At 39.8% G+C, this 25,633-nt stretch overlaps 1 protein-coding gene across 19 annotated transcripts in view; it reads left to right on the plus strand.

Moving 5' to 3' along the window:
- The window catches only part of TRPM3 (transient receptor potential cation channel subfamily M member 3), a 791,340-nt gene that overhangs the window by 555,723 nt on the left and 209,984 nt on the right, over positions 1–25,633 (plus strand). For 14 of the 19 annotated variants that reach the window (XM_058565673.1, XM_058565675.1, XM_058565677.1 and 11 more), the window contains exon 6: positions 7,213–7,384. In XM_058565673.1, coding sequence (XP_058421656.1) covers positions 7,213–7,384 — 172 coding nt within the window. Of the gene's footprint in view, positions 1–7,212; positions 7,385–23,961; positions 24,037–25,633 lie in introns of all 19 variants that reach the window. The other 5 variants (XM_058565664.1, XM_058565665.1, XM_058565666.1 and 2 more) reach the window with 1 other exon arrangement.

Consider the following 25,633-nt stretch of genomic DNA (forward strand, 5'->3'; position numbering starts at 1 on the left):
ACCCCAATGAGATGGTTATAATCATTATTAATCTCCATTTACATATGGAGACACTGAGACACAGAGCATAAATAACCTGCTTCAGGTCACCTGACTGGCAAGTGTGTAGGTGCAGGAGTCAGATGATCTGCCGAATAAGGAAAGATGGGGTTTGCGGTCAGACAAATGAGGAGAGTGGAGGATGGTAGTCATAGCCCCAGTGGAGAACAGGAGCCAGAACTGATTAGAGACCGGAGAAGGAATGCCAGGCAGCACAGAGGATGCAGCAGGGGCTAGAGGTCATGAAATTATGATGATCAGCGAATCCAGAATAGAGTGGAGAAAATACATTTTAAAGTCTCAAAGAAGATAATACTCAATTGTATTAGTTATCTATCACTGTGTAACAAATTACCCCAAAAGTTAATGGCTTAAAACAACATCTTTTGTCCCACAATTTCTGTGGGTAAGCAATTTGTGAGGGGCTTATCTGGGTGGTTCTGACTTGGGGTCTCTCTTAAGGTCACAGTCAAGATGTCAGTTAGGGCTGCATCATTGAAGGACTGAATGGGGCTACAGTCCCCTTTTCCAAGATGACTCTCTCACATGGCTGTTGGTAGGAGTTCCTCGCCATGGGGACCTCTCCAGAAGGCTGCTTTATTAACATGGCAGCTGGCTTCCCCCAGAGCAAGTGATCGAAGAGAGAGCTAAGAGGAACCCTTTTATGACCTAGTTTTAGAAGTCACACACCATCACTTCTGTTTTATTCTAATTCTTAGAAGAGAGTCACTGAATCCAGCCCAGACTAAGGGAAGATTTTCAAAGAATTTCTGAACATATTTTAAAATATCACCCCACTGATGGTGATTTCCAAAGCAAGTAACCCCTTTCAGAACTTAAGGGTCTTTCCCCACTGCCGGTAGGCCCTGTGTCTGAATGGCACACGGTTCCCCTCAAGACAGAGCAAAGGGAGGTGAGCCCATTGGGGTGGGAAGCCTGACATGAGGACAGTGCAGCTCTCTGCAAGCCCACGAGTGGAGGCACACATTTTCAAAGAGCTGCAGAAAGATGCAATTGTTCCTCCCTTGGATTTTAGTGGGCATCATGCAGCTAATGTATCTGGAAACTCTTTGGAGATGGATCCTTGAGTTTGCTGGTTTCTTGTTTGGGTTGCTGAGCTGAGAGGCACCATCAGGCTTTCAATACGACCCTGCTTTATACCTAGACTTAACAGCTGAGCTGCCTGAATAGGAAATAAGCCAGTGTCTCCACTAGCTCAGGCCTCGCTATGATTATGATGACACACTGTGCCTTTCTTTCTTTTCTTTTTTTTTTCATTTCATTCTCTCAGTCCCCATGTTCCTTTATTTCAGACACAGAGGTTGCTTCCCACTTCTCAGCAGTGTCCCCTCATCCCTCCTAGAAACGCACGCCTGATCCTAAGAGAACCTTGCCACTCCTTTTGTTTCTCTTTCTCCAAAGCACAAACCCCATTTTGCTGCCTGCTGGTGCTTTTCCTGACCTCTGTATACTATACAGTTCTAGAGAACTCATCTGGAAATAATCTGATCAGCTGTCAGAAGAATTTTAATGCCCAGCTGAGCCACTGGCAAAAATGTCCAGCAGCAAAACCAACCATAATATTCTTTATAAATTTAAAATCAGGCTGGATCCTCTGTCTTCCCTCTAAATGTCTCCTGGCCTATAAAGGAATTTAAGATCTACATGTGGTTTAGAGGAAAGAGTGTGGTCAGTGGGGCAAATTTGACCAAGACACCAAGATTTCACCTCTCTGAGCCTCTTGAGTTTTGCCTATAAAATAAGCCTGAAATGGATTAATCCATGTGAAAGTGTCTATCACAATGCCCAGCATACAATAAGTGGTCAATGAATGCTAATTTTCTTCCTGCCTAAATTATAATCCTAGTGCTATTCAGAGGGAAAGAATGACTCCATGGGCCACACATCCTCTACCCTGCTACTTGCCTGGGGCAAGTAGATACACACCTCACCAGGTAATAAGGTCTGGGATTGCAGAGGACTGTGATTGATGACTCAAAAACCTGATTTAGCTCAATTCAATTCTGCTCAGGAAAGGAGTCACAGATAACCAATCTGCCCTTGCATTGTAGAAAGCACCACAAAATGGAAAAGACCCCAAGACATGAACAAACTACTTTTTTTTGGAGCCAACACACATAGACATAGAAGGTCATTGTTCTACACTAACTTGGAAAAAGCAAATGTACTTTTCAACACAGGTTGTCCAGACTCAATTTTAGAGGTAGAATGCCTTTAGAAATTACAGTCAAGTCCTCTACCTTATAGAGGAGTCCAAAAAGTATCATCCAAAAAGTTTCTTTCAATAAATATATTTTGAGGGGCCGGCCTCGTGGCTTAGCGGTTAAGTGCGCGCGCTCCGCTACTGGCGACCCAGGTTCGGTCTCAGTTGCGCACCGACGCACCGCTTCTCCATCCATGCTGAGGCCGCATCCCACATACAGCAACTAGAAGGATGTGCAGCTATGACATACAACTATCTACTGGGGCTTTGGGGGAAAAAAAAACACATACCATATTAAAAAAAAAAATTATATATATATATATATTTTGAACATTTATTGTGAGATATTACCTGGATACGAGATTATATGTCTCCTCAAGCCAGCTAATACTTATCACATACATTTCCTCAAGAAATTCTTAATGAGTAAATGAATGGATAAAATCAAAGACTTGCTCAAGGTCACAAATTACTAACTAAAGGAACTAGAACTAGAGTCCCCATCTCCTGACTTCCTAGTATGTATGCCTGGGTGAGACCAGAACATGCATGAAAATAGCTAGGAACACTCAACAGGTCTCTTAGATCAACTCCCGAATGAGCAATTTAAGCCCATCCAGGAAAAATAAATGCAGTGCTCTGGCACCAGCACATGAAGGATGTTCAGTGTTTCTACAATGTCTCTGGATCAGTCCGCTTCTGACAGTGATGATGACCCTACAAATACCTTATATAAAGGGCTTTCACCTCCATTAACTCCTTAAACAGCTCCCACTTCATTGCCTCTTTGTTTCAGAGTCAAAGTATACAGAGGCGTTGGAACCAGAACTTTACCAATCGGCCAGTACAAAGTTGTGTACAATGGATTAATGAGTGAAGAATTCTGTCATCTACCCTTTCGGGACAAGAAAGAGACGCAAAATGTCATTAGTTAGAGGTATTCTGGCCCATGATACCCAAAGACTACTAAATATCTAAAGTCCACTTCTAGGGTCTGGCCCCATGGCTTAGCGGTTAAGTGCGCGCGCTCTGCTACTGGCGGCCTGGGTTCGGATCCCGGGCGCGCACCGACGCAGCGCTTCTCTGGCCATGCTGAGGCCACGTCCCACATGCAGCAACTAGAAGGATGTGCAACTATGACATACAGCTATCTACTGGGGCTTTGGGGGAAAAAAAACGAGGATTGGCAATAGATGTTAGCTCAGAGCTGGTCTTCCTCAGCACAAAGAGGATTAGCACAGATGTTAGCTCAGGGCTGATCTTCCTCACAAAAAATAAATAAATAAATAAATAAATAAAATCCACTTCTACGCAGATTTCCCTTCTAGGTATAGATATTATTTACCAATTATGAAAGATAACTTGATATGTAAGCTTTTCGGACACCATTCAGGCTTTCTCAACCCAGATTCCTCATCTGAACTACAAAACACAGAAAATTTTTTGAGTGGCTCTCTTCTCAATTCTCTCAAGGATGGTACCTATCTTGGACCATCCTATATTCTTAGGAGCGAAGGTGAAATATTACAGACAATGGATGCTGCAGGGCATAGGGCTTGATTCTCTCAGGAAACACTGACTGAGAAACATGCTAGAGTAATCTAATATATCTACAAGTCATGAACATGTCACAGTTGCTCATACTATGTGTGCACACGTGCGTGCATACACACACACATTTCAAAAAAAGCCCTCTTTTTATAAGCTGGTAACAATGCATCTGGATGCATTACCTCCAAAATTTTGTCAGAGGGAAAAAGTCATTTGTATTCATATGATACAAAGACATTATTTTTTTCTAGTTGAAAAACAACAGGAAGATCAGCAAATCTTTTGTAGATACACACATTGTAACTCAAACAAAAATAGGCTGCTGGTATGTTTGTTATGAAGAATATTAAGTCGATTTTGTAGGCAAGTTAGACCAAAATGCATTCCTCCAAAGTATTTGGGAAATTATTTCCAACTTTGCAGTTAATCAACTAAGAGTTCCAGAGCATCGCCCTCTTAAATGGCCTGGGAGGATGTGGCAAAGAAAAGACACTATGCATATTTTGCCAACCTGTTGCTAAAGTTTTTTCTTTACTTAAATCGATTGATTTAAATCCCTTGTGTAAAACAAAAGTCAGTGATTTGTCCCCCATCATTTCATTTTGGTCACTAGTTTGCAATTGGAAAATCAGTTTCTAGTTGGTAAAATAAAACAGAGTTTGAAAAGGAATTGACATTTATAGATTGCCTGCTAGGATCCAGGCATGGTGCCAGGCACTTGGCACATATAATCTCATCTAACCCCCATGAGGTAAGTGTTTTTTTCATTTCTCTTTTACAGATTAAACATGTGAGACTCAGGTTCATACAGCCATTGGCAGAACTAGGATTCAGATAGATTTCCATGGGTCATCCGTCCAGGATTGTTCCAAGATTCAGCATACCTTCCTCTAATGATGACTGGAAAATAAATTAGGACATTTCACTTATTTTTCAGATTTATATCTTCTATTATTCAGGAAACAAAATGCCTGCCAAAATTTGACCACCTTTAAATTACCTTCACATAAGATCAAAAGAAACAGGGAGCAGTAAGATGAAGAAATTAAAATTCATGAGTAATACGGTAAACTTGACCCTCTTGCCATGACTGATTCAAAGGTACAGTCTTCCCAAAGAGCTGGTACACCATGTTTCATAAGAAAAGAAGGTCAAACTCAGAAGACTGAAGCATCAATGTCCTTGGAATCCTGTGGTAGAGGAAACATATATAGAATATAGTCAGATGATTTAATATGTTCTTTTATTCTCAGATTGTGGTGAGTGCATCAGCTTGGCCCAGAATCATGTTCACTCCTTTGTTCATTTGAAAATGTCATTTTCACCGATGGCCTTTAATTAGGTTCCCAGGAATTAGAAAATATGTCCTCATATCTCACCTAGTGAGATATGAGTGTCTGGGGTTCACTATCGTGCATAGTTTAACCTCGAGAAAATTCACTGCCCCCTGCCTCTCATGGAACTGCTTTGGGTCTTCCTCTTCTTGGCATGGAGCCTTGGGAGACCTGCTGTTAGAAAACAGAGAACAGTAACTCAAGCATTTTCCTTTGTCCAAATGCAGAGGCACTTTAAGAATAGAAGAAAGTCATTCTGCTAAGCCTCTTTCAACAAAGCATTAATATTTATTAACTTGCACTCTGCTGTAGAATGAATGTTTTATGATCAAAAATGAGTAGCGACAAAATGGGAATTTCCACCACAAGCAACCTACTCTTCCAGTGATAAAGAACTCAGGATGAAGAGAGCCAATCTCTATCTCTGTATTTTGGGGGCCTTTCATTCACTCTTCTAGACAAAGGAGTAATTGAATACTGCTCCCTGTGATTGCTAGAAACAATAATCAAAAGGTTATGAGCTTCCTTTATCGATAAGAGCCAACTAAAATGAAGCTATGAATTCATGTTATATTAATGCTACATTAACAAATAGGACATATATTAAAAGGAATGAAGGATATTTCAAAAGCTCAGAATTATACATTTTAAATTTAGATTAGATCTATTCCTAAACAATTCAGAAAAGAGAGCGTTTTTTTTTTTCAATTTTGAACAAAAGCCTGTCTGTCTCAAGTTTTCCTATTCATTCATTCACTATTTGTTGAGTAGATTCTTTGCCAAGCACATAGAAATGTGGGGTTTTGAAATTAGCATCAAGGTCAAAAAAATGACTTTCCTGAGATCTTTACTACAGAAGACTGCCCTTACTAAATCACTTTGTAATTCCTTTAACAAACTACTCAATCTTACTACAGCTTTTCATGGTGAGTTATTGCATAGTGAAAATGAACAAGAGCATCTCAACTCCATAATTAATGTACATACAGCACAAAGGCACAGAAATAAAAACGCAGTAGCATTTATTTCTGTCCTGTCAATTTCAGTGATTCAGTACAGGGATAACTGTACTGGGACCATGTAACAATGAGCTTGTTGAATGTTCCTTTTCATAGTCTTGAGTGAAGTTTCTACCTAAATATTTTAGGAGTCTAAGTAGTGTGGGAAAGGGGAATAAGCATAGATTTTGGAATCAGGAAGACCTGGGTGTGAATTCTGGTTCTATGTGTAAACTCTTAGAAAACCTACTTTACCTCCATTTCTGTTGCTTCATTTACAAAATAAACATAACAGCATCTACCTTGCAGGATTGTTGCAAGGAATATAGATAATGGATGTAAAGCAACTAGCTCACAATAGTTTTGCTTTTCTTTTTATATCAAAAATCTGAAAGACCACAGTAAGAATTACTCTATTTTACGTAGTGTAATTCACCATGAAATTAACACAACAAAAAAATAAGTGGGGATGAACCTGTTGGGCCTGATTCATATTTGTCTCATGAGACAGTTATTTTACACTCAACATTTCCAGTTAAATAAGGTGTCTAATAAGTACAGTGTTGATTTTTAAATAATAGACCTTCAGATTACCGAATGGGCTTGATAGAAGAGATCACCCCCCTCCCACCATACTCCAGAATCATGATTGCTCTGTTGTGCCTATTAGAGTATGGACATGATGGAGAAGAGAAAGAAAGAAACAAAATAACTAAGTTTAAAAATTATTTTTGGTTCACCAGCAAATAAGAAATCAACTTCAAAATGAAACAGTCATTCACATGTCAGTTTTTGAGTACAATGAAAGCACAAACTCTAGTTTCTGTATGAATTCAGCAAATAAATAAATCCATAATCCTTTAAGCATAATTTTGCTTTGAATGGAGCATTTACCATAAATCTTGCTTCTACCTAAAGCAATATTAGGATGAGGATATGGACTATACTTTCACTGTACCAAAGAATTGCTTTTCCTTCTCTCTCTCTTTCCTCTCTATCTGGTTCTCCTTTTCATATTTTGCTCTCTTTTCTCTGACTTACATCTCTTCCTTTTGAAATCCTGCAGGTCGTCCGACCATATCAGACTATGTCCAATCCCATGAGCAAGCTCACTGTTCTCAACAGCATGCATTCCCACTTCATTCTGGCCGACAATGGGACCACCGGAAAATATGGAGCAGAGGTGAAACTTAGGAGACAACTGGAAAAGCATATTTCACTCCAAAAAATAAACACAAGTAAGTAGGCTACTATTCCCACATCATGCCTCATAGGAAGTATGTTGAAAGCGAATAACTTCAAGTACACCATGCAGCAATATTATAAAAATTTGAGCAAATTTTGAACATGGATCATTATTTCTACTGGGCCAGTGGTTCGATTTAGAGGACGTTATCTAGAGGTGGATGATTGGAGGCATAAGAAGTGATTACACCATTAGGGGACTCGAGCTCATTTATCATGCCTGAAAAATTCAACCCCATCTGGGGTTTATAAGTGCAGATAAGCTTTTCTTTCCAAACTTTTCCTACATCCTTTACACAATACTCTAAGGAAGAAAGGCACCCTAGAGAAATTGTTTCTATTTATGAAGCTATTTTTGGTGGCTAGAAAAAAATCAGTTTTTGATCGTAGCGTAGATCTGGCTGTGCAAAGGCATTTCAAGGGAACTGACATTCTCTAAACTAAAGTGTCATGAGTAACCATCTTGATGAAACGTTGTCTCTTAATTTTATGTATGTATTCATTCTTTGTCTCTAGATACGTATGTATTTAGATATATGTGTATATTTATGTGTACCACGTAATACATATCCGACAGTTATACTAAAATTATCTCTTAGGTACTTATATGTTCTATGCTGTATTTTTTGTGTACATATTTAACTACAAAAAGGCAGCATTGTAAAAACAACAATGTTCTCCAGATCACTGAGTGGCCTGCATTTAAATGTGATAAAGGTATGAAAATAATCTACTGTCCCTCCTCACAAAATAAAAGTCAATTTGTTTTCACAAAGTAACACATGAAGCATCATGGCAGACTCAAACTTTGTGGTAAATCGTATGTCCCATCGGGGAAACTTGGATCTAATTGAATTTTCAAAGCCTGTAATTCCAAATAAGAAAAAGATTCTCTTTGGCTAGATACGTTTTCAAAAATTCAGTGTAATGTGATTCAGCCTGTCCAAATGGCTTTTCTCTTCTCTAGTCTTTTCTCTGCCTCTGTCTCAAATGGGTTTTCCTTGCTCCCAGAACTGGGATGTTCGACCTATCAGAGCACAGCATCTCTTTCCTATCCTCTCTTTTCTGGTTCCACTTTTTAGGAGCTACCACTGTTTAAGCAGTCAAGTTTTGTACCTTCATCTTTTCACAGGGAAGTCTGGAATAATAAATTCTGGTGTAGGCCTGAAGTCAAAATTCTGTTAGAAAACTCTCTTCTATCTAAGAATCCTCAACTGTCTTTGGAAAGAGAAAACACAGCATTATCCCAAGGTAAACATCTTTTGGAAAAAAAAAAAAGAGTAGAAAAGACTAGAAAATTGATCCATAAACCAGCATTGATCAAATGTAACAAAGCACTATAACCCATGGGTGGTAGGTTTGGTTGTACTCAAATTGATTTTTATTACAATATTTGATAGAATGGGTAAATGTTATGTAATTAGTGTTATCTGTTTAGGTTTTTATAGATTGTAGCATTACTTTTTTACACCGTCATGTTAAGAATGAGACCCTAAATAGGAGTGACCTGAGAGCTGAAGGAGATGGGAGTAGAGTCGACAAGGAGCAAATTCAGGGTTAAGTTCAGTGCTTGGTAATGAGACAAAATCTGTCCAGACAAGCAAAGCGTGTCATTGTGCCAGGCCCAGGTGGCTGGTTAGTCAGTTGTGTTAGGAGGAGAGCTAGGTGTGTAGCTGTGTAAGTCATACACCCAGCTCAAGGGGGTGCCAGTGGGAATTAAAACCCAGCCCGGGCTCTGTTAGCCAAACTCTGCGCCTTACAGGTTGCCCAAGGAAAGGACGTTTCTTTCTAATTGGTCATTCCAGAGGGGACATCCTTTTGTAATTTTAGTGCCTGAAAGGGCCCCTTTCTCCAAAGCTCACAGAGGTGCTATGTGTGGATGGTCCTGCAGGGGAGGCCCAAGGAGGCTCACAGTCAATGGCCTGGCCTCCGTGAGAAGCAGAGTCAGCAGTGTGGAGTCCAAGAGCAGGCCAAGGCTCGTGGTCAGGACATGAGGGAGGCTGGAGAGGCACTCACATGCCCCATGCCATTCGTGGAGACACTGGACTCTTGCTAGATTATTAAGACAGGTAGTGGTGTGCAAGCACATTCACAAATGGGGACCCAGTCAAGGGCCTAAGGTACACAGTAGGGGAGCAGCACGGACCCAGTACCAAGCTGAGGCACAAGGTCAGAGAAGCTGGCTTGAGACTTCTGGAATGCTCCAAGTCCACAAACAGGATTAGACCTAAGGTGTGGGGTAGAGCTGAGCCCCCAGAGTGGGTTAAGTGACAGTAACTGGAACAGGATGGGGCAGAAGGAGCCAGGTGGTCATTGCAGTCATCATAAATTATGAACATAATTTTCCTCCTTGCTTTGGGGACTGTATTTGAGGCTTCATAGAAACCCACAGGCTCCCATTCAATGAATATAATTAAATGGGAAGAGGAGGGTTAAAGATGCCCAGTGGAGATCCCTGAGGTCACAGGAAGTTAAAAGGATCAGGGTTAGGAATTTGCGCATGAGCTGTAAGCATGTAAGAGCATAAACCCTTACCCCAGTTCTGTCCCTGAACTTAATAGTGGGAGGGTGACCAACTCATCCCAGTTTGCCTGGGACTTTCTCAGATTTAGCACTGAAAGTCCCGTGTCCCCCAGCCGCCTTGGTCCAAGGGAAACCAAGATGGCAGGCACACCTTCCAAGTGAGGGTCTCATGAGTCATTAGGTCTACTTCTCTCATAACTGCATTCACCCCACAAAGCAGGGAGGGAGCAGCAAGGTCCTCAGCTTAAGGAGTGACCGAGGGTAAGGGAAGCAGCATAGAGCCTGAGGTCTCCCTTCAGTTAGCAGCAAAGCAAAGTGCCCACTGAGAACACAGAAGCCTCCAGAACAGGACTAAGAAAGAAGGGGAAAAGTTGACCTGGTTATGACAGCAAACAGCAGAAGAATACAAACCTGTAATATAATCCTCAAGAAATATTTCAGAACAGCAACTCTACTTTCTAATTTGGACACTATTTTTTTTCTTGGCATCATAATTAGCAGTAATGTGGTTCTTCCTATTAAAAACAAAATTTTATTCCATAGGTTCATTCTAAAAATCTCATTTGCTTTTTCATTTCCTTCTTCAAAATGTTAAGAAACCTAAAATACAATGGTGGAACTCAATTTCAGGAAGCTCCAATTTAGTCTCCTGATAATTAGCCATTATATCATAATGTACTATATACACTATACCACAAAAATACTGTTCACTACCTATCCCACTTAGGATGACCCCCGGGATGTCTGAATACACTCAGCATTTTCCTCATTAAAGTTCCATTCCTCCTCATCACTTCGGCGTGACCTGCATACCATGGTAACCTTTTAGTCTATTTTCGTACATAAATGACATAATCTTCTGAAGAATATTTTCGTTCAATATTAAGTGAATCCTGCTCAGGAGACCTTTAAACTCTTTCTCATCAACATGCCAATTATTCATAATAACACATTACAAGCACCAGTGTCTACATTTTTCTCAGCACTCTGCATCCATTATCTCATCTCTCCCCTCCCTCCACTCCCTGCTGTCAATAGTTCCTCCTGAAGTTGTCATTGGTGACTGAAGGGCTTTGCTTTGTTTTGTTTTGTTTTGTGAGGAAGATCGGCCCTGAGCTAACATCTGCCAATCCTCCTCTTTTTGCTGAGGAAGATTGGCCCTGAGCTAACATCCATGCCCACCTTCCTCCACTTTATATGGGACGCCGCCACAGCATGGCTTGCCAAGCAGTGCGTCGGTGCCCGCCCGGGACCCGAACTGGCGAACCCCGGGCCGCCACAGCGGAGCGCGTGCACTTAACCGCTTGCGCCACCGGGCTGGCCCCTGAAGGGCTTTGTTTTTAAAGGAGAATCCTTTCAGATGTGAGCAGTTACCTGCTTGGAACACTCTCCCATCTGCCTTTTTCTAAACTTCAAATTTAAGGGCAAAGCCTCAAACAATTCCAATTAGACCTTCAGTAAACAAATATTTCTCGAACTCCTATGACGTGCCAGTCATAGTTAAGGTCTAGAAAAGCAGCAGTAGACAATTCATTGAGTTTAAGTCAACAAGGGCAAACAGAGTAATAAGTAAATAAGTAAACAAGTAAATATATGATGGCCAGTAGTAAAAAGAGCTATTGAGAAAAATAGAGTGGAGGAAGGTATAGGTATGTGGACGTGTGCGCACATATGCACGCGTGTGTTTTGGGAGGATAGTGTAGACTAGGTGGTCAGGAATGGCGTCTATGAGGAGGTGACAGGTAAGCAGAGACCTGAGTGACGTCAGGGAGCATCCTGGGGAGAGTGAAAGCGGGGACCAAGGTGCCAGGTGTTTGATGAAGAGTGAGACCTTTGTAAAGAGTTGGATTTTATTCTAGCAGAGTTTTGATCTGGCAAGTTATAGTATCTCCCTCATGGTTTAAAACATCACTCTGCTGTTGTGTATAGAGATCAGACTAAGGTAGGGGCAAGATTAAAAGCAGGGAGATGTTTTGTAGGCTACTGCAATAATGCAGGTGAGAAGTGACAGTGGTTTGAATTAGGACGGCAGCAATAGAGGCAGTAAAAAGTGGTTGGATTCAAATGTATACATAGATATTTTCTTAGGTGATTTTGTTTTAATGTGGTGAAATATACATAAAATTGACCATTTTAACCATTTTTAAGTGTAGAGTTGAGCGGCATTAAGTACATTTACATTGTGTAACCATCACTGCTATTTATCCCCAGAACTTTTTCAGCATTCCTAACTGACTCTGTACCCATTAAACACTAACTCTCCATTACTCCCTCCCTCCAGGCCCTGGTAACCACTATTCTACTTTATGTCTTTATGAATTTGCCTATTCCAGGTACCTCATATAAGTGGAATCGTACAATATTGGTCCTAAGATATATTTTGAAGGTAGAGCTCAAGAGGACTGGCTAATGAATTGAGTATTTAGGGTAAGGAATAGATACCTCAGGGATGCTGCATGGTCATCCTTAGAGACACCAGTGTATTCATAAAACAATGGGACTAGGTGAGAGCCCCAAGGAGCAAGTGTTTACAGAAAAGAAAAAGGAGTTGAGAACCAATCTCAGGGGAATTGGAACAAAGTCCTTCAGAAGCAGGGTGGGGATAAGATTCTGTGCACAGATGAAGAATGTGGCCTTAAAACAGGGATGGTTTCATCCTGTGTAGCAGAAGGGACAGAGTATATGGGCACAGATGAAGGTAAGATAGAACATTTTCTGCTGGGAAGCTTGGTTAGTTCTCTATGGATAGCTTCTCTATTTAAAGAAGATAATACAGGAGGTCACGGGCTGAGAGGGTGGAGGGGGAGGAGGTGTAGGAGATTAGGGAGAGAAAAGAACTGTAGTTAGTGTAGAGCCTGGGAGAGTGAACGGACTAGGGAAATGTAGGATTACCCCGCAGCATCCTGGGCCCACTTGATATCTGTGGTCATGAATTTAAGTGACCCGAATCATCAGGGCTGTGTACTTTCTTCCCAGCCATGTTCAGCTCCAGTAGTAGAGTAGGCCCAGAGTTGGGTTGAGCACCTGCTGGGATTTTGCCTGGCAGGTAGGCAAGAGGGAGAGAGAGGCAAGGGAGTGAGGCTATATGTGCCCCCTATACCTCTATCCCAAGAGCATCATCAGTGTCTGTGGATGAAAGCAATGCAGTGGCTGATATTCATGAGAACATAAAAGCATTCATCTAAAAGATCAGACCAAGGTGCAGAGCAATGATTAAGAGAATTATGAAAGGTGACCCACACCTTCAGTTAGTATTGCCAATCATCACATATACTAAGTTCAATTCTACATATTTATTTATTGCTGTTCACATATTCATATAAGTTGAATCAACTTAGCACATTGCTGGGAACACAGTAACTGCTCAATAAACACTTGTTAGCTGAAAGACTGATACCAAGGGACTGCTCCAGAAAGTAGCATGTGAGTAGCTTAATGAGACCTTAGAATCTAAGCATATTTTCTGCATATTTTTTTTTTTTTTTTTGCTGAGAAAGATTTGCCCTGAGCCAACATCTGTGGCCAGTCTTGCTCTATTTTTTTGTGTGTGGGTCACTGCCACAGCATAGCTGACAAGTGGTGCAGGTCCGTGCCTGGGAACTGAACCTGGGCTGCCGAAGCAGAGCACACTGAACCTAACCACCACACCACTGGGCCAGCCTCCTGCATACATTTTTATTGTTAAAAAATTTCAAAAAAAAACAAAATTAGAGAATATCATAATAACGCTCTGTAAACTCTCAGCCTCTACATTTATCAGCCCACAGCCAATCTTATTTTTCTATTTACCCACCTACATCCTCCTCTGGATAATTTTGAAGGAAATCCAGAGAGCATATCACTTCATCCATAAATATTTCAGTACCAAAGCATTTTTTTTAACTTGTGTTGGCCACACATAGGGTAGATTTTAAAAGTATTTCCCTAATTCAGCAGCAACATAATGGCAAATATTGATTCGAGAATTCTTTAACAGTTCTTTTAAAAATTAAGAACCACATTTTTGCATGCTAAAATTCATCTAAAACAATTTGACAATCATGTTTTCTAGTCCCAAGTGTTACTCTTAGCTGGCCAAAAAACATTTAAAACAAATATTACGTTGCAATCCTTAAAGGAAGATCAGAAAAACCCCTAGCAATTGTGGCTTTCTTTTAAGAGTTTGAAAGGAAGAATGTAACATTTGGGAGAAGAGGAGGTCTTTGCCTGTTGCCAGTGATATAAGCTGAAACTGCAGGGAGACCTGGGAGTTCAGATCATCATGGCTCTGAGACCTTAAGCAAATTACTGTATTTCTCTCAGACTTTGTTTCTGCATCTGTGAACCAGGGAGAGTAATTCCGCACAGTGTTGTGATTAAACGAGTCAACATATGAAAGGATTCTGGCATGTGGCAGTTCAGAAACATTGGTTCCCTTCCTGCCTTCTCAGTGATGCAGTGGTCCTGCAGTAGGAAACCATGTCCCCTGTTTATATAGCCTGGCTGTCATAGGTTCCAACCTGGGACCCAGACCCTCTCATTCGAAGCCTGTTGGAGTATCATCCGAGCGTTCATCCGAGTATCTTTACCACAAATTAAACCTGGCTCTGCTTGTTAAGGAGAAGCCACATATCCCTGTAGTTACAGACAGGGTCTAAAGGGAAAAATGAGGCTCAAAATTATATTCTGGTACATATCATCAAGCCTCTGTTAACGTTACTTGTTAAAGAGTAATTGATTTAAATTCTTGGTCATTGCAGCAATAACTGGAAAACTCTTTTTTTTTTCCCTACGTTGTTGAAAATATATTCTAAACGGTAGATGTTCCTCCTGCCCAAGTAAACAGAGTGAATGGAGAAAATTTAATCTATCTTTAGAGATTCAAGCTGTTTCAGTGTCTTGGAATAATCCTCATGAATGTCAGTTAGGATTGTAGAGTACTCTATTTGGTGGAGGTGTCAGAACTTGGGCTAAGTGTGAATTGGCCCAGAATATATCTTAAAGTTTAGACTTGGGCCTCTATCAGATTTTCTTCTTGTAATTTACCGTTTTATTCAAAAAGGAGATTGGAGGAAGAGGACGGGAATCTAGTTTCTTTGGGCTCTGTTTGATTAGAATGATACTGCTTTGTGATTGAATTTTATTTTAGGTTTGGTTGAATGCAAACTTTTATTTAGATTGCATATCTAATTACCTTAAGAACATCACCTTTGGTTGTCGGAAATTTCATTACTGAGACTAGAATTTTCTGACTTTGTCATCTCTCTACTATATAGTGAAATCTACGTCAGACTAACTCCAGACTACATGATTATTTCCCTATGGCAGTCATTATAGATGCAACTGTTTTGTGATATTAATTGATAGGAGTGTCTGCATAGGTTTAGACTTCCATAACCAGTGTTTTGCTACTGTAAGGGTTTGCTTGAAAGAGAATTTGATGCTCTGCTCTTTCTTTGCCCCAGAGTAACAACTGACATTTGAGCATGGCCTCATCTGATGAAGCCACCAAGAATACTTTTCTCTGAAGCAGCAGATTAAAATGGGCTTGGCTTGGCATTTCTAAGTTAAAAAGCAGCAGAAATGATTGCAGAATTCATAAAACATAATCAAATTTGGTATTTGAGGATATTGCTATTTCGAGTTCTCTCGAAAAAATATACATTTTATTATGTAGTCCCTAAGCCAACACACCCATTCATATACAAGTGTGTGCTTACTCACACAAACTAACAAAAATAATAATAATAATAATGTCTCCCAGTAGTACAGAATATCATTTCTGATAAGTTATGCTTTATTGTGGGAACAAATATTTCCCCTTTCCACTGATTTGTGTGATATATGAGCCCCATGAACATGCTAATGCACAGAGTAAGTCAGTGCTGGTAAAGTCTAATTGGTAACAGGAGATTATTTTTTTAAAAGTTCATCTCTGTGAGGTGACACACACCAATTTAAAGCATTTTGTTTCAGTGAAATTTCCATAATCAGAAAGAAGTAGCCATGACTGCATCATTTATATTCTGGTTCCTTTACCACCATTTTTGTGATAATCCTTAAAGATGGCTTAGTAGTTCTCAACTAGAGTGACACTGCCTCCCCTAGGAAGCATTTACAAATATCAGAGGGATTCAGGGTTAGCACAATTTCTGGTGCTCCTGAATGGCATGAGAGAGGAGGCAGGAATGTTAATATTCTTCCATTTGCAGGACAGTTTCACATGAAGAACTGCCTGGGTCAAATGCCAATCACATCCCTTAGGACACACTACTTGAGCGTGTTTCCTTGAATTTTCTTTTAGTTTTTTTTCAAATATTTCCAATAGCCCACACCTGATTCAACAGGGCCACACCCTTCCAAGATACTCTATCCTAGTTTAAAGACATATGTAGAAGCAGCAGCAATAGTGAACCAGTGGTAAGATTCAAAATATTTAACAACCTGTGAAGACTTTGGTATCCTAAATCCACAGCACAGGCTGGATGTCAGCCCTGGTATCTCCTTCAGATCCTAATGTCACTTGCTGTTGGGAAGTTCTTCCTTATATCTAACTTCATTTGCTCTAAATCTGTTCTCTCCCGGGTGAGGACTGAAGTCATCATCTATGTTAGAGCTCTTGGCATCCTTGAAAACTGTAAATGGACTTGAATTGACCTTTCTGCCATAATGGCTGTAAGGAAGCTGTTTTTCATTTGAAGAGACATACCGACCTGCTTAACAGGCAGAACTGACTCATGAAGTAAATCAGATCAGAATTTCCAATTCGGCAGCACCCGCTCTTAGCACCACTGCTTTATAGTTTCAGGCTCAGTGACTCCAGAAATGTGCTCAACACCGGGAGTGCTCCTGTCAGTTCTTAATGCTCAAAGGAATCCCACAGTCCACAGTTATTAGCTGATTTCGGGATCAAGGCAGAGGCCCAGAAATGTGGTTGCTTTACCTGTAGGCCCCTGGAGAGCCTACTCACTAGAATTCATTGCCCAGGGAATATTTTAATACATCAAAGTTCTGGTAGAATAAAGACCTCGAAATAGAATACAAGGAGAACTCTAATTTTTAATCTATAAATTACTGAGAATTATTTTGGAAATAAGGGAGCAGGGCAGTAATCTTGAGATGAACGAATAAATTCATGAAATAAAACACTATGAAGCATTGCTTTTTAAAAATTCACATTCCATATCAGGTATAATTCTGTCATTTCCCTGGACTGTAGTAGATTCTTTATATGTATTAGTATTTTCCTATTGTTAGATTATGAAGCCAACTTACCTTGGAAATTTGACATACATTATCTAAAGAGTACCATTGACATCCTTAATAGATTTACCAACCTCTCTGACACCAAAACTAATGTTAATGCTGTGCATAGTAAGTGCTCCAGAAAGAGTTGCCAGTTGAGCATGAAAAGATTTAAGAAATTTGACCCAATCATATTATTATAAGAAATGTGTGAATTTAGAATTTCAAAAAAATTCCCAAAAGTTTTAGCAATGGCAGCATCATTGAAATAAGCATATAGCTTCCCAGGAGGCTATTTTAAAGGACTGCAGTCATTTATATATAAGTAAATTATATATCATAAATACTACATAAAGTACTTATTTTTACTCTTATTATGATTGTTAAGTCAGTCTCATTTCTTTGTCTGTAAACCAAATACAGAGAGGCCAAGCCTGAAGTGGTCAAGAATAGCACAGAGAGGGAGGCAGATGGCAAAGGGAAAGTACAAAGTATGAGTTACTAATGAGAATTGTCTTTGGAGAGTTTTCCATTTTGGTGTAAGTTGGATATCCATGCAGTAAGAGATGAGAGCTGGCATGAGACCATCAGGTCCTTTCCCCATGGTAGACATTGCAACCCTAGCATGACGCTTGTCCCCACTGAGCCTTGATACAGCTCAGAACCATTTTGCATTAGTTAGGACACAGATTCTGGTGCTATAACAAGGAGTCAAAACAATGGATGCCTAAATGAGAAAGGAGTTTATTCCTTATGCATATGTTACTCTGAGCATGAGTCCAGATCTGATGTGGTGGCCTCACAGTGTTGAGGACTCAGATTCCTTGTTTCTGTTGCTCTGCCCATCTCTCTTTTCATCTCCATGGGAGCTCCCCATCACATCTATATTCTGGCTAGAGGAATCAGGAAAAAAGAGCTAGGGCAAGGCATAAGCCTTCCCTTTAAAGGCACAATGAGGCAGCACCATTTCGGCTTATATCCTATGTGCCAATATTTGGTCACATGTTCACACCTAGATAAAAGAGGATTCAAAAATGTAGTCTTTATCCTGGGAAAACACATAGCCAGCTAAAATTCTATCACTATAAAGGAAGGGAAGAATAGATACTGGAGTACAGCTGGCCGTTTGGCCACAGCTTTTCAACACAGCATTCTAGATGGTCATTAAGAATTGGCTGGAATTGGCACATGAGTCTGCCATTCGTAAATAAGATACACCTATGTGTTCCAATAAGTTCATTGAGGAACCTTGCCCATTAAATCCCTCGTGTAGCATATGCTTCATATCTTGCCCTTTCACTCTTCACCTGAGAGCGTTTTAGTGCCATGTAGTTGAAGAGTCTTGCACTGCTCTGGAAATTGTAGTTTCCTCTTGAAATCAGAGTGAGACAATCTGCCTAAAATTATATGGATAATTTTAGACCATCCTGGTTTAGTTAACTTTTAACTAACTCAAACAGATCTCCGTAGCCTCAAGATAATTGCATATGCCATGCTATGCATAATGCACATGCACTTCATAATGGATCCTTTACCACATACTTTGTGCACATAATTTGGTAGCATTTTAAATCTCAAATATTAAAAATAAATAGAACAGATTCCGTTCTTGATATTAATGTTTCAAAGATGAATCCTGGAAAATAATCCTCATGTGACCTACACATGACTGTAATCATGGTAATAGGCAGTAGAATGGAGACAGGTCAGCCTCTCAAATCCATCCTGAGGAGGAAAGGGGTCTTGGCCTTGTTGGGGGAAAAGAACAAGAGATCTGTCTTAGGGAATAAGAGAAGCCTATTCTCCAACTCTGTTGGAAAACGTTTGAGAAGACCTGATGAACAGATGAATTTGTCAGGGATTTAAAGCCTTCTTATCCCAAGTGTCCAGTCTGACATTCCTACATTTTAATAACCCCTAAGTGATAACCAATAATTTGGCAAGATCCAATTGAAGGGCTCTTGAAACCTTCTGAATGCCAGTAAATATGTAATTGACAGTATTTGCTGACACTGACAGTTTAGGATTAATTAGTAGAGCAGCTCTTAATAATTGGTGAATTGGGTCACCTTGTATTGGAGACTGAGATACACTAGTCATTACTGACCCAACCCTAGTTAGTTTTTCTTTTGATTTTGGCTTGTGTTATTCAATAAAACCTAAAAGGTAGAGCTACAGACAAGTTGGGTGTCCCTTCCATCTTAGTAAGTGAATAAAGCTTGGGAGAATCTATTGCCTTACAGATTTCATGAAACCACGGGCAAGTGCTTTGAGAAAATAAGCCTCACCTTTCCTCTGTGGATACTCTACATGTAGAACAGTTTCTTTGCCTTGTTTCTGCCTTGCCTAGTATCTTTTCCATTCATCTTTTTAGAATACCAAACGCAGAGCTGGTGACTTTTCCATTCACACAAGCTAAGTTTCTGTAGAAAATAGATTCAATGTCTAGAAATCCCATTAGAAGATCTCCAAACAAATTCAAAAAACAAATGGCAAAGAAAATATCTGCAACCATGACAAAGGGCTAATTTCCATAATAAGCAAAGGGCGTCTACAAATCAAAAAGAAAAATGTGAAAAATCCTATAAGAAAAAGGGTAAAATATACCAACAGGAAAATCACAGGGAAGAAAATATAAATGCTCAACCTCACTCATAATAAAAGAAATGAAAATTAAGACAATGAAATGTTTTTAACCTATCAAATAGGCAGAAACCAAAGTTTAAAAATATCTAGTGTCGGGGCCAGCCTCTTTGGCATATCCGAATTGCCAGCATCACTACTCTTGTGCTTTGGGACTATTATTACGTAAAGTAAGGGTTACTTGAACACAAGCACTGCGATACTGAGATAGTCTACCTGATTACCAAGACGGCTACTAAGTGACTAACGGGTGGGTAGCGTCTACAGCGTGGATGCACTGGACAAAGGGATAATTCACAGGACAGAGCAGGAACGTGCAAGATTTCATCACACTAGTCAGGATGGTGTGCAATTTAAAACCTATGAATTGCTTATTTCTGTAATTATCCGTGTAATATTTTCAGATTACAATTGATCGCAGGTAACTGAAACTGTGGACAAGGGGGAACTACTTCTCATTGAGAAAAAACTTCTCAATGTTGTTTTTTACAATGAGCAAATATAGCTTTTATAATAGAAAGGAAGGAAGGAAAGGAGAGAAAGAAAGAGAAAGAGAAGGAGGGAGGGAGGGAGGGAGGAAGGAAAGGAAGAAGGGAGGGAGGGAACCTTTGGGAGTAGTCAGCCTATCCACATACCATAGGAGTTTGGTACCTTCCTCCCTCAAGTGTATGTGTACCATTCTTAACCACTGGGTAAGGAGCCAGTACAGCTGTGTTTGCTGTACCTTGTTTTCTCTTGCTCACTTAATCTGCTGGCAATCCTCTGCTCTTTCTAAGACGAAAGGAAAAACTCAAGTCAGGAAACCTAATGGAGAGGCTGGTTAGATCCTGGTAACCTAAGGATACATTATAGAGAATAACATTCTCAAATCATATATGAAGGATATGTATAAAAATTATGAGACCAATGTAACAGGTTTGATGCTCACATTTGATAATGGCTGAAATCAGAACCAAAATTGCCTTCCCTATTTGGAGTTGGCGAATGACAAAAGAGCCTAAATTCATTTCTAATCCTTAGCCATAACCACATATTCTGTTATAATGGGGCTACTGAAAATGCCCTACTTTTATATCTCTACCATGAGGACAATCCAGTAGAACTAGAATTGTTCATTTTTCCTTTCATCATGCTCCTGGGCACCCCAAAGTCCAGCTCCCCTCTCCCCAGGTTCTACTCCCTTCAATGGAGCGGGTTCATTCCACAGCTGTTTCATGTTGAAGATTGTCTCTATGCTCACAGTGGAAAAAATGCCTCCCACTACATTGTTTACTCCGCTATACTTTTCAGATGCTTCGTTTGGAGCCAAAATACATGTCAAAAGTTCTTCAGCTTTTCAAAATGTGGCAAAAATGAGAACTCAAGATATCTGTCACTCAAAATAAATGGTGATTGCTCTTTCGGTTATATTTTCCCTTGACAGTCCTTCTATTACTCTACCAGTATTTGCTTGTCCCCAAGTCAGACTGCTAGTAAGTGGCAGACTGTGCCCATGACTCAAGCACTGTGCTCTACAGCCTCTCGGGATGCAAAGAGCTGCCTTATAAGGCAGTTAAATGCCCTTGAACGATATGACATACAACCAGAATTCAGAGAGCATTTCTGGATGGAATGTTCATAGGAGTACGTGGCAGAGGTAGTTTAAGCAAGATTTTGATAGATGGAATGTAGGCAAGGGATTACAAGCCACGCAGGTGAAAGCTTTCAACATCCAGAGCTTTAGTGCACAGCGTGTGGTCTAATTAAATTTATTTTACTTTCAGTAAATTGTTTATCCTATCTGCATAAGAAAAATTTCAGCTGCCAGTAAAAATAAGGACTACATGTGCACTAGGGGTAGTTTTTTAGGAAATACGACCATCAAAATCATAAGAAAAAGATAGACCTGTTTCACTGTTTCTCTTTTGACTCTCCTCAATAGGGTTATAGGAAAGCAAGCTACAGAATATTATGATAAATGGGACGTTATTATGTAGATATAGATACATATTTTATATATATATACATTATATGTATTATCTAGATAGATAGATATTATGTAGATATATAAATATATGTATTTAATCTAGTTCATTGCCTTCATTTTCCAGATAGGAGAGCCCACCTGGAAAGGTCTGGTGTCCTGCCTGAATTCCTACAGTGAATTAATTGGCACCGCTTTTCCCTGAACTCAGAACTCCACACTCCTAGTCTGCTGCTCTATGTTCAGCATAGTCATTACGTTAGTGTGGGAGGGACTTCTCTTATTCTGTTTAACACAGCACCAGGGGAACTCAAATCAGAGAAGGTTCTCCATGCACCTGAGCGAGGAACAAAAGCAGGGTACTTTGGGCATAAACTTCATTTGATGAAAAATCCTTAGCCCTTCATTCTCCCATTTTTCCCCTTGAGATTATTTTCTCCAACGTGTTCTGAAGCATAAGTAAGGATATATCAAGACAATTGGGGTCACAATTGACAGATATCTGATATCCAGAGATTTTTGTTTTTAACCATGCAACAAATCTGGCTGATCTTCACTAAAATGTCATTTTAACTTTTGTCCATTAGGGTTTGGTAACTAGGGGGAAAAAGAAATAAACTGAAAATACCAGTGTGCTGTTCACTCTGCAGGAAAGATGTAGCTAAGCCAATTTTGTGCTTGCTTCATAAACAAATGCTTGTGCTAAATTTCCAGGAGGGTTTGCGTTGTTGTCTATTTGAGGCTTTGCTCAGAGTATTTAGCAAGCAGTCTAATTGTTGTACACAGTGGTAGACCAGCCTGGGGAGGTGTGTGATCCCGAGCTGAATTTATGTTCTCAGGAACATGCTAATTAGTAACCTTCTGGAAAATATACATTAGTTACTCTTGGCTTGTTATTTTGCAAAAGATTGAGAATCCAGAGGAACCAACCCTTACATTTTGCGCTTTGAGGGATATTGCTTTCTCTTTTCCCCAGTGAGGACTTTCTTATGCAGACGCAGTTCTGCCAGGTTATGGGCACTGAGGAGTTACCAAATGATGTTCCTTGACAAATGCAGTGAGACCTACTATGCCATTCATCAACCACCTACCCCCTCCCAACCACCAGCTCTGGAAGTCTGGCTTGATCCTAGGAAGCCAGGGCAAGAAGACCTAACTTGAGGATCTTAGGAGGGGCCCTCCATAAATGTTGTTTCTAGAAAGGAACAAAAAGGGGCAGAAGCAGAGCTATTCATGCTCATAGGCTTCTCCTCTGAGGCCTAGATTTGAAATGAGATACTGGCCTGAGTCATCTATCCCAAAGCTAGCTTGTTTAGTAAGTTAACAACTCCAGAGACATGATATTACCATTAAATTTATCTCCCAGTTTGGGATAGAATAGCCAAATTGGTAGGAAACCTATTCGAATGAAATGGCTTTGATGACTTTTTTTGAAGATAGATACATACCTACATACATACATAGAAAGAAAGAGATATGATATATATGACACATAGATATAGATGTAATCTATCTATATAACTCTATTTATCTATGTATCTAATTAGTCATTTTCTTGGCCAATGAGAGAAGGATAAGAGAGGGAAATGTGAGGATCTCTTCAGTAAATAATATTACACATGTTGAGGGACATGTTAGCATTGGCTTCAATTCCTCTTTAAAAAGAAAAGAAATTAAGTAGATTAGCTTCTGAAAAAGTACTTCTTTTAGGTCAAATGTAGCTTGTCACCTGAGAATAGGACACATATCTCTAGAAGTCAGAAAAATGTTTTAAAAATGAAAGAGGGAGGAATCCAGTTCTTTGTCAGTCTTGGAAGACACAGAATTGAAAGATCCGTAATTATTATTATTAATATAACAACTAACATTTCTTGAGGATTTACTAAGTGCTAAGCATTGTTTACAAGCACTTAACATGGATTAACTCATTTAACCCTTTCACCAACACAGCCCTCATCTAGGCTGAAACAGAATAATGAAGGATATTTCCTCCAGCAAAAGGGATGTTGATTTTAAGGATCTATTTAATTGAAGGAGTGATGAAACAAGATACAGTTGGTATGGAAGAGCTGTTGGATGCTTCGTATAAGTCTGAACATGCAACTTGGGTTGCCATCACATATATAAAGATACATAAATTGGGTGATCAGTCTGCTGTAATAAATGTGTGTCCGACCATTGGGTTGTAGAAATTTCAAAGATTTTATCTTTTGACAGGATGCCTGCCGTTTTTCTCTCTTGACTCCCGCTTGTTTTATTCATTTTGGGGTAGTTGCCAATTAGACCCAATTGGTAAGTATAATTAATGGACAACATGAATTTCCTCTTAAACGCCAACCAAGAAAATTAACCATAGAAACATTCGTTTCCTTTAAAAATTCCTAACACTATCTCTCCCTATAATTACTGTTTATCTCCATCTCTTCTAAGACATCCAACTACATCAGAGATTAGTTACTCCCTATTACTTATCATCCTAAAATACCTCATAAGACAGGGAGGAGGGAAATAAGCATTTATTGATGTACTCGTATGTTCCAGGCACTATGCTAGGCATTTTCATATATACTATCTCTCTTGTAATACTTAGAAAAATCCTTCAAGGTAGGAATTATTCTTCCTTTTTTATAGTTGATGAAATGGCGTCTTGGAGTAGTTCTCCTAAATCCAGTTAGTGGCACGGCCAGGTGCAAACCTAGGCTAATGTGATTCCAAAAAATTTGCTCTTTTCACCCCACATAAGAAAGCGTTATTTCATTCAGAAAGAGACTCCCCTAAAATTTTATTACTTTGGAGGATTTGGGGGTCATTATTTCATTCAACAACTATTTGAACACAAACTCTATGCCAGACATGGGTTGAGTATTGGTTCATTTGGAATTAGTCATCGGCAGAACTTTGGGCAGAGGACAGTGGTTAGTGGCAAGATGGTGGAGGAAGTCACAGGAACAACACGAGGAGGAAGTAGGACAGGGTTATGGCATGGAGGGTGGGAGTGGGGACAAACAGAGGAGCTCCTGATCGTGTCCCCATGGCTACAGTCTTTCTTCATGTGACTCGTGGACTTCCCTTTGTCATCCTATGCCTGAGAATATATGAAGGAGGCTGGGAAGGCAAAGGGACGTTCAATTGTCATCACTGGCATCTTTTTTGATCATTGCACCATCATCAAATGCATTGGGGTAACCATGACATGAAATTTTCCATCGTTGAGCCTATAAATATTCCGTGAGATAAATAACAGCTCTGCAAGTTAAAGGTCATAGCAGAACTTCATCCAGGGAGCCCTGAAAGTAGGAAGCAGTGAAGTTATACTCTCATAGACCAACAGCCCTGGGTCCAAACCATATGACTTAAAAAGGAAGTTAAACTTCCTCTGGGAAAGTTACATGTGTATCAGGAACATCCCATTGCCTTCTGTAGACCATCTAAGCCATTCAGCCCAATCATTCAGGCTTTCTACTGCCTTTAGACTCAACCAATCAAGTAAAAGACCATCCAAATTACAAATACCAAATTCATGATCAGTTAACTTTGGACTGTAATGACTTGCTGTTTTTCAGATGCTCTCAACCGAATGTGTTATTCAAAGTTTTCTCTGCCTTTTAAAGAAATTTTACTCTAAAGAATAGGTTGTGTGAAGAAGACAGTACAGTTTAAACATCTGCCCTCTCTTAATCTTATGAAATGCCTTGGCACAAGTTGGCTGTGCCACTGAAATGTTTCTCATGCTTGTTAATGAAAAGTCACTTTGTCAATCAAGACAATAATGGAGTCAAAAGAATAATGTTGGGAGAGTAGGACAAATTTTAGTGAAACCTGTTTCTTGGTGTTTACCTATCTTGTTTATCCAACTAATTTTCCAGTTCAAGCTAGGAGCTTTCTCTTT

Source organism: Diceros bicornis, chromosome 22 (assembly GCF_020826845.1).
Source record: "Diceros bicornis minor isolate mBicDic1 chromosome 22, mDicBic1.mat.cur, whole genome shotgun sequence".
NCBI classification, from domain to species: Eukaryota; Metazoa; Chordata; class Mammalia; order Perissodactyla; family Rhinocerotidae; genus Diceros; species Diceros bicornis.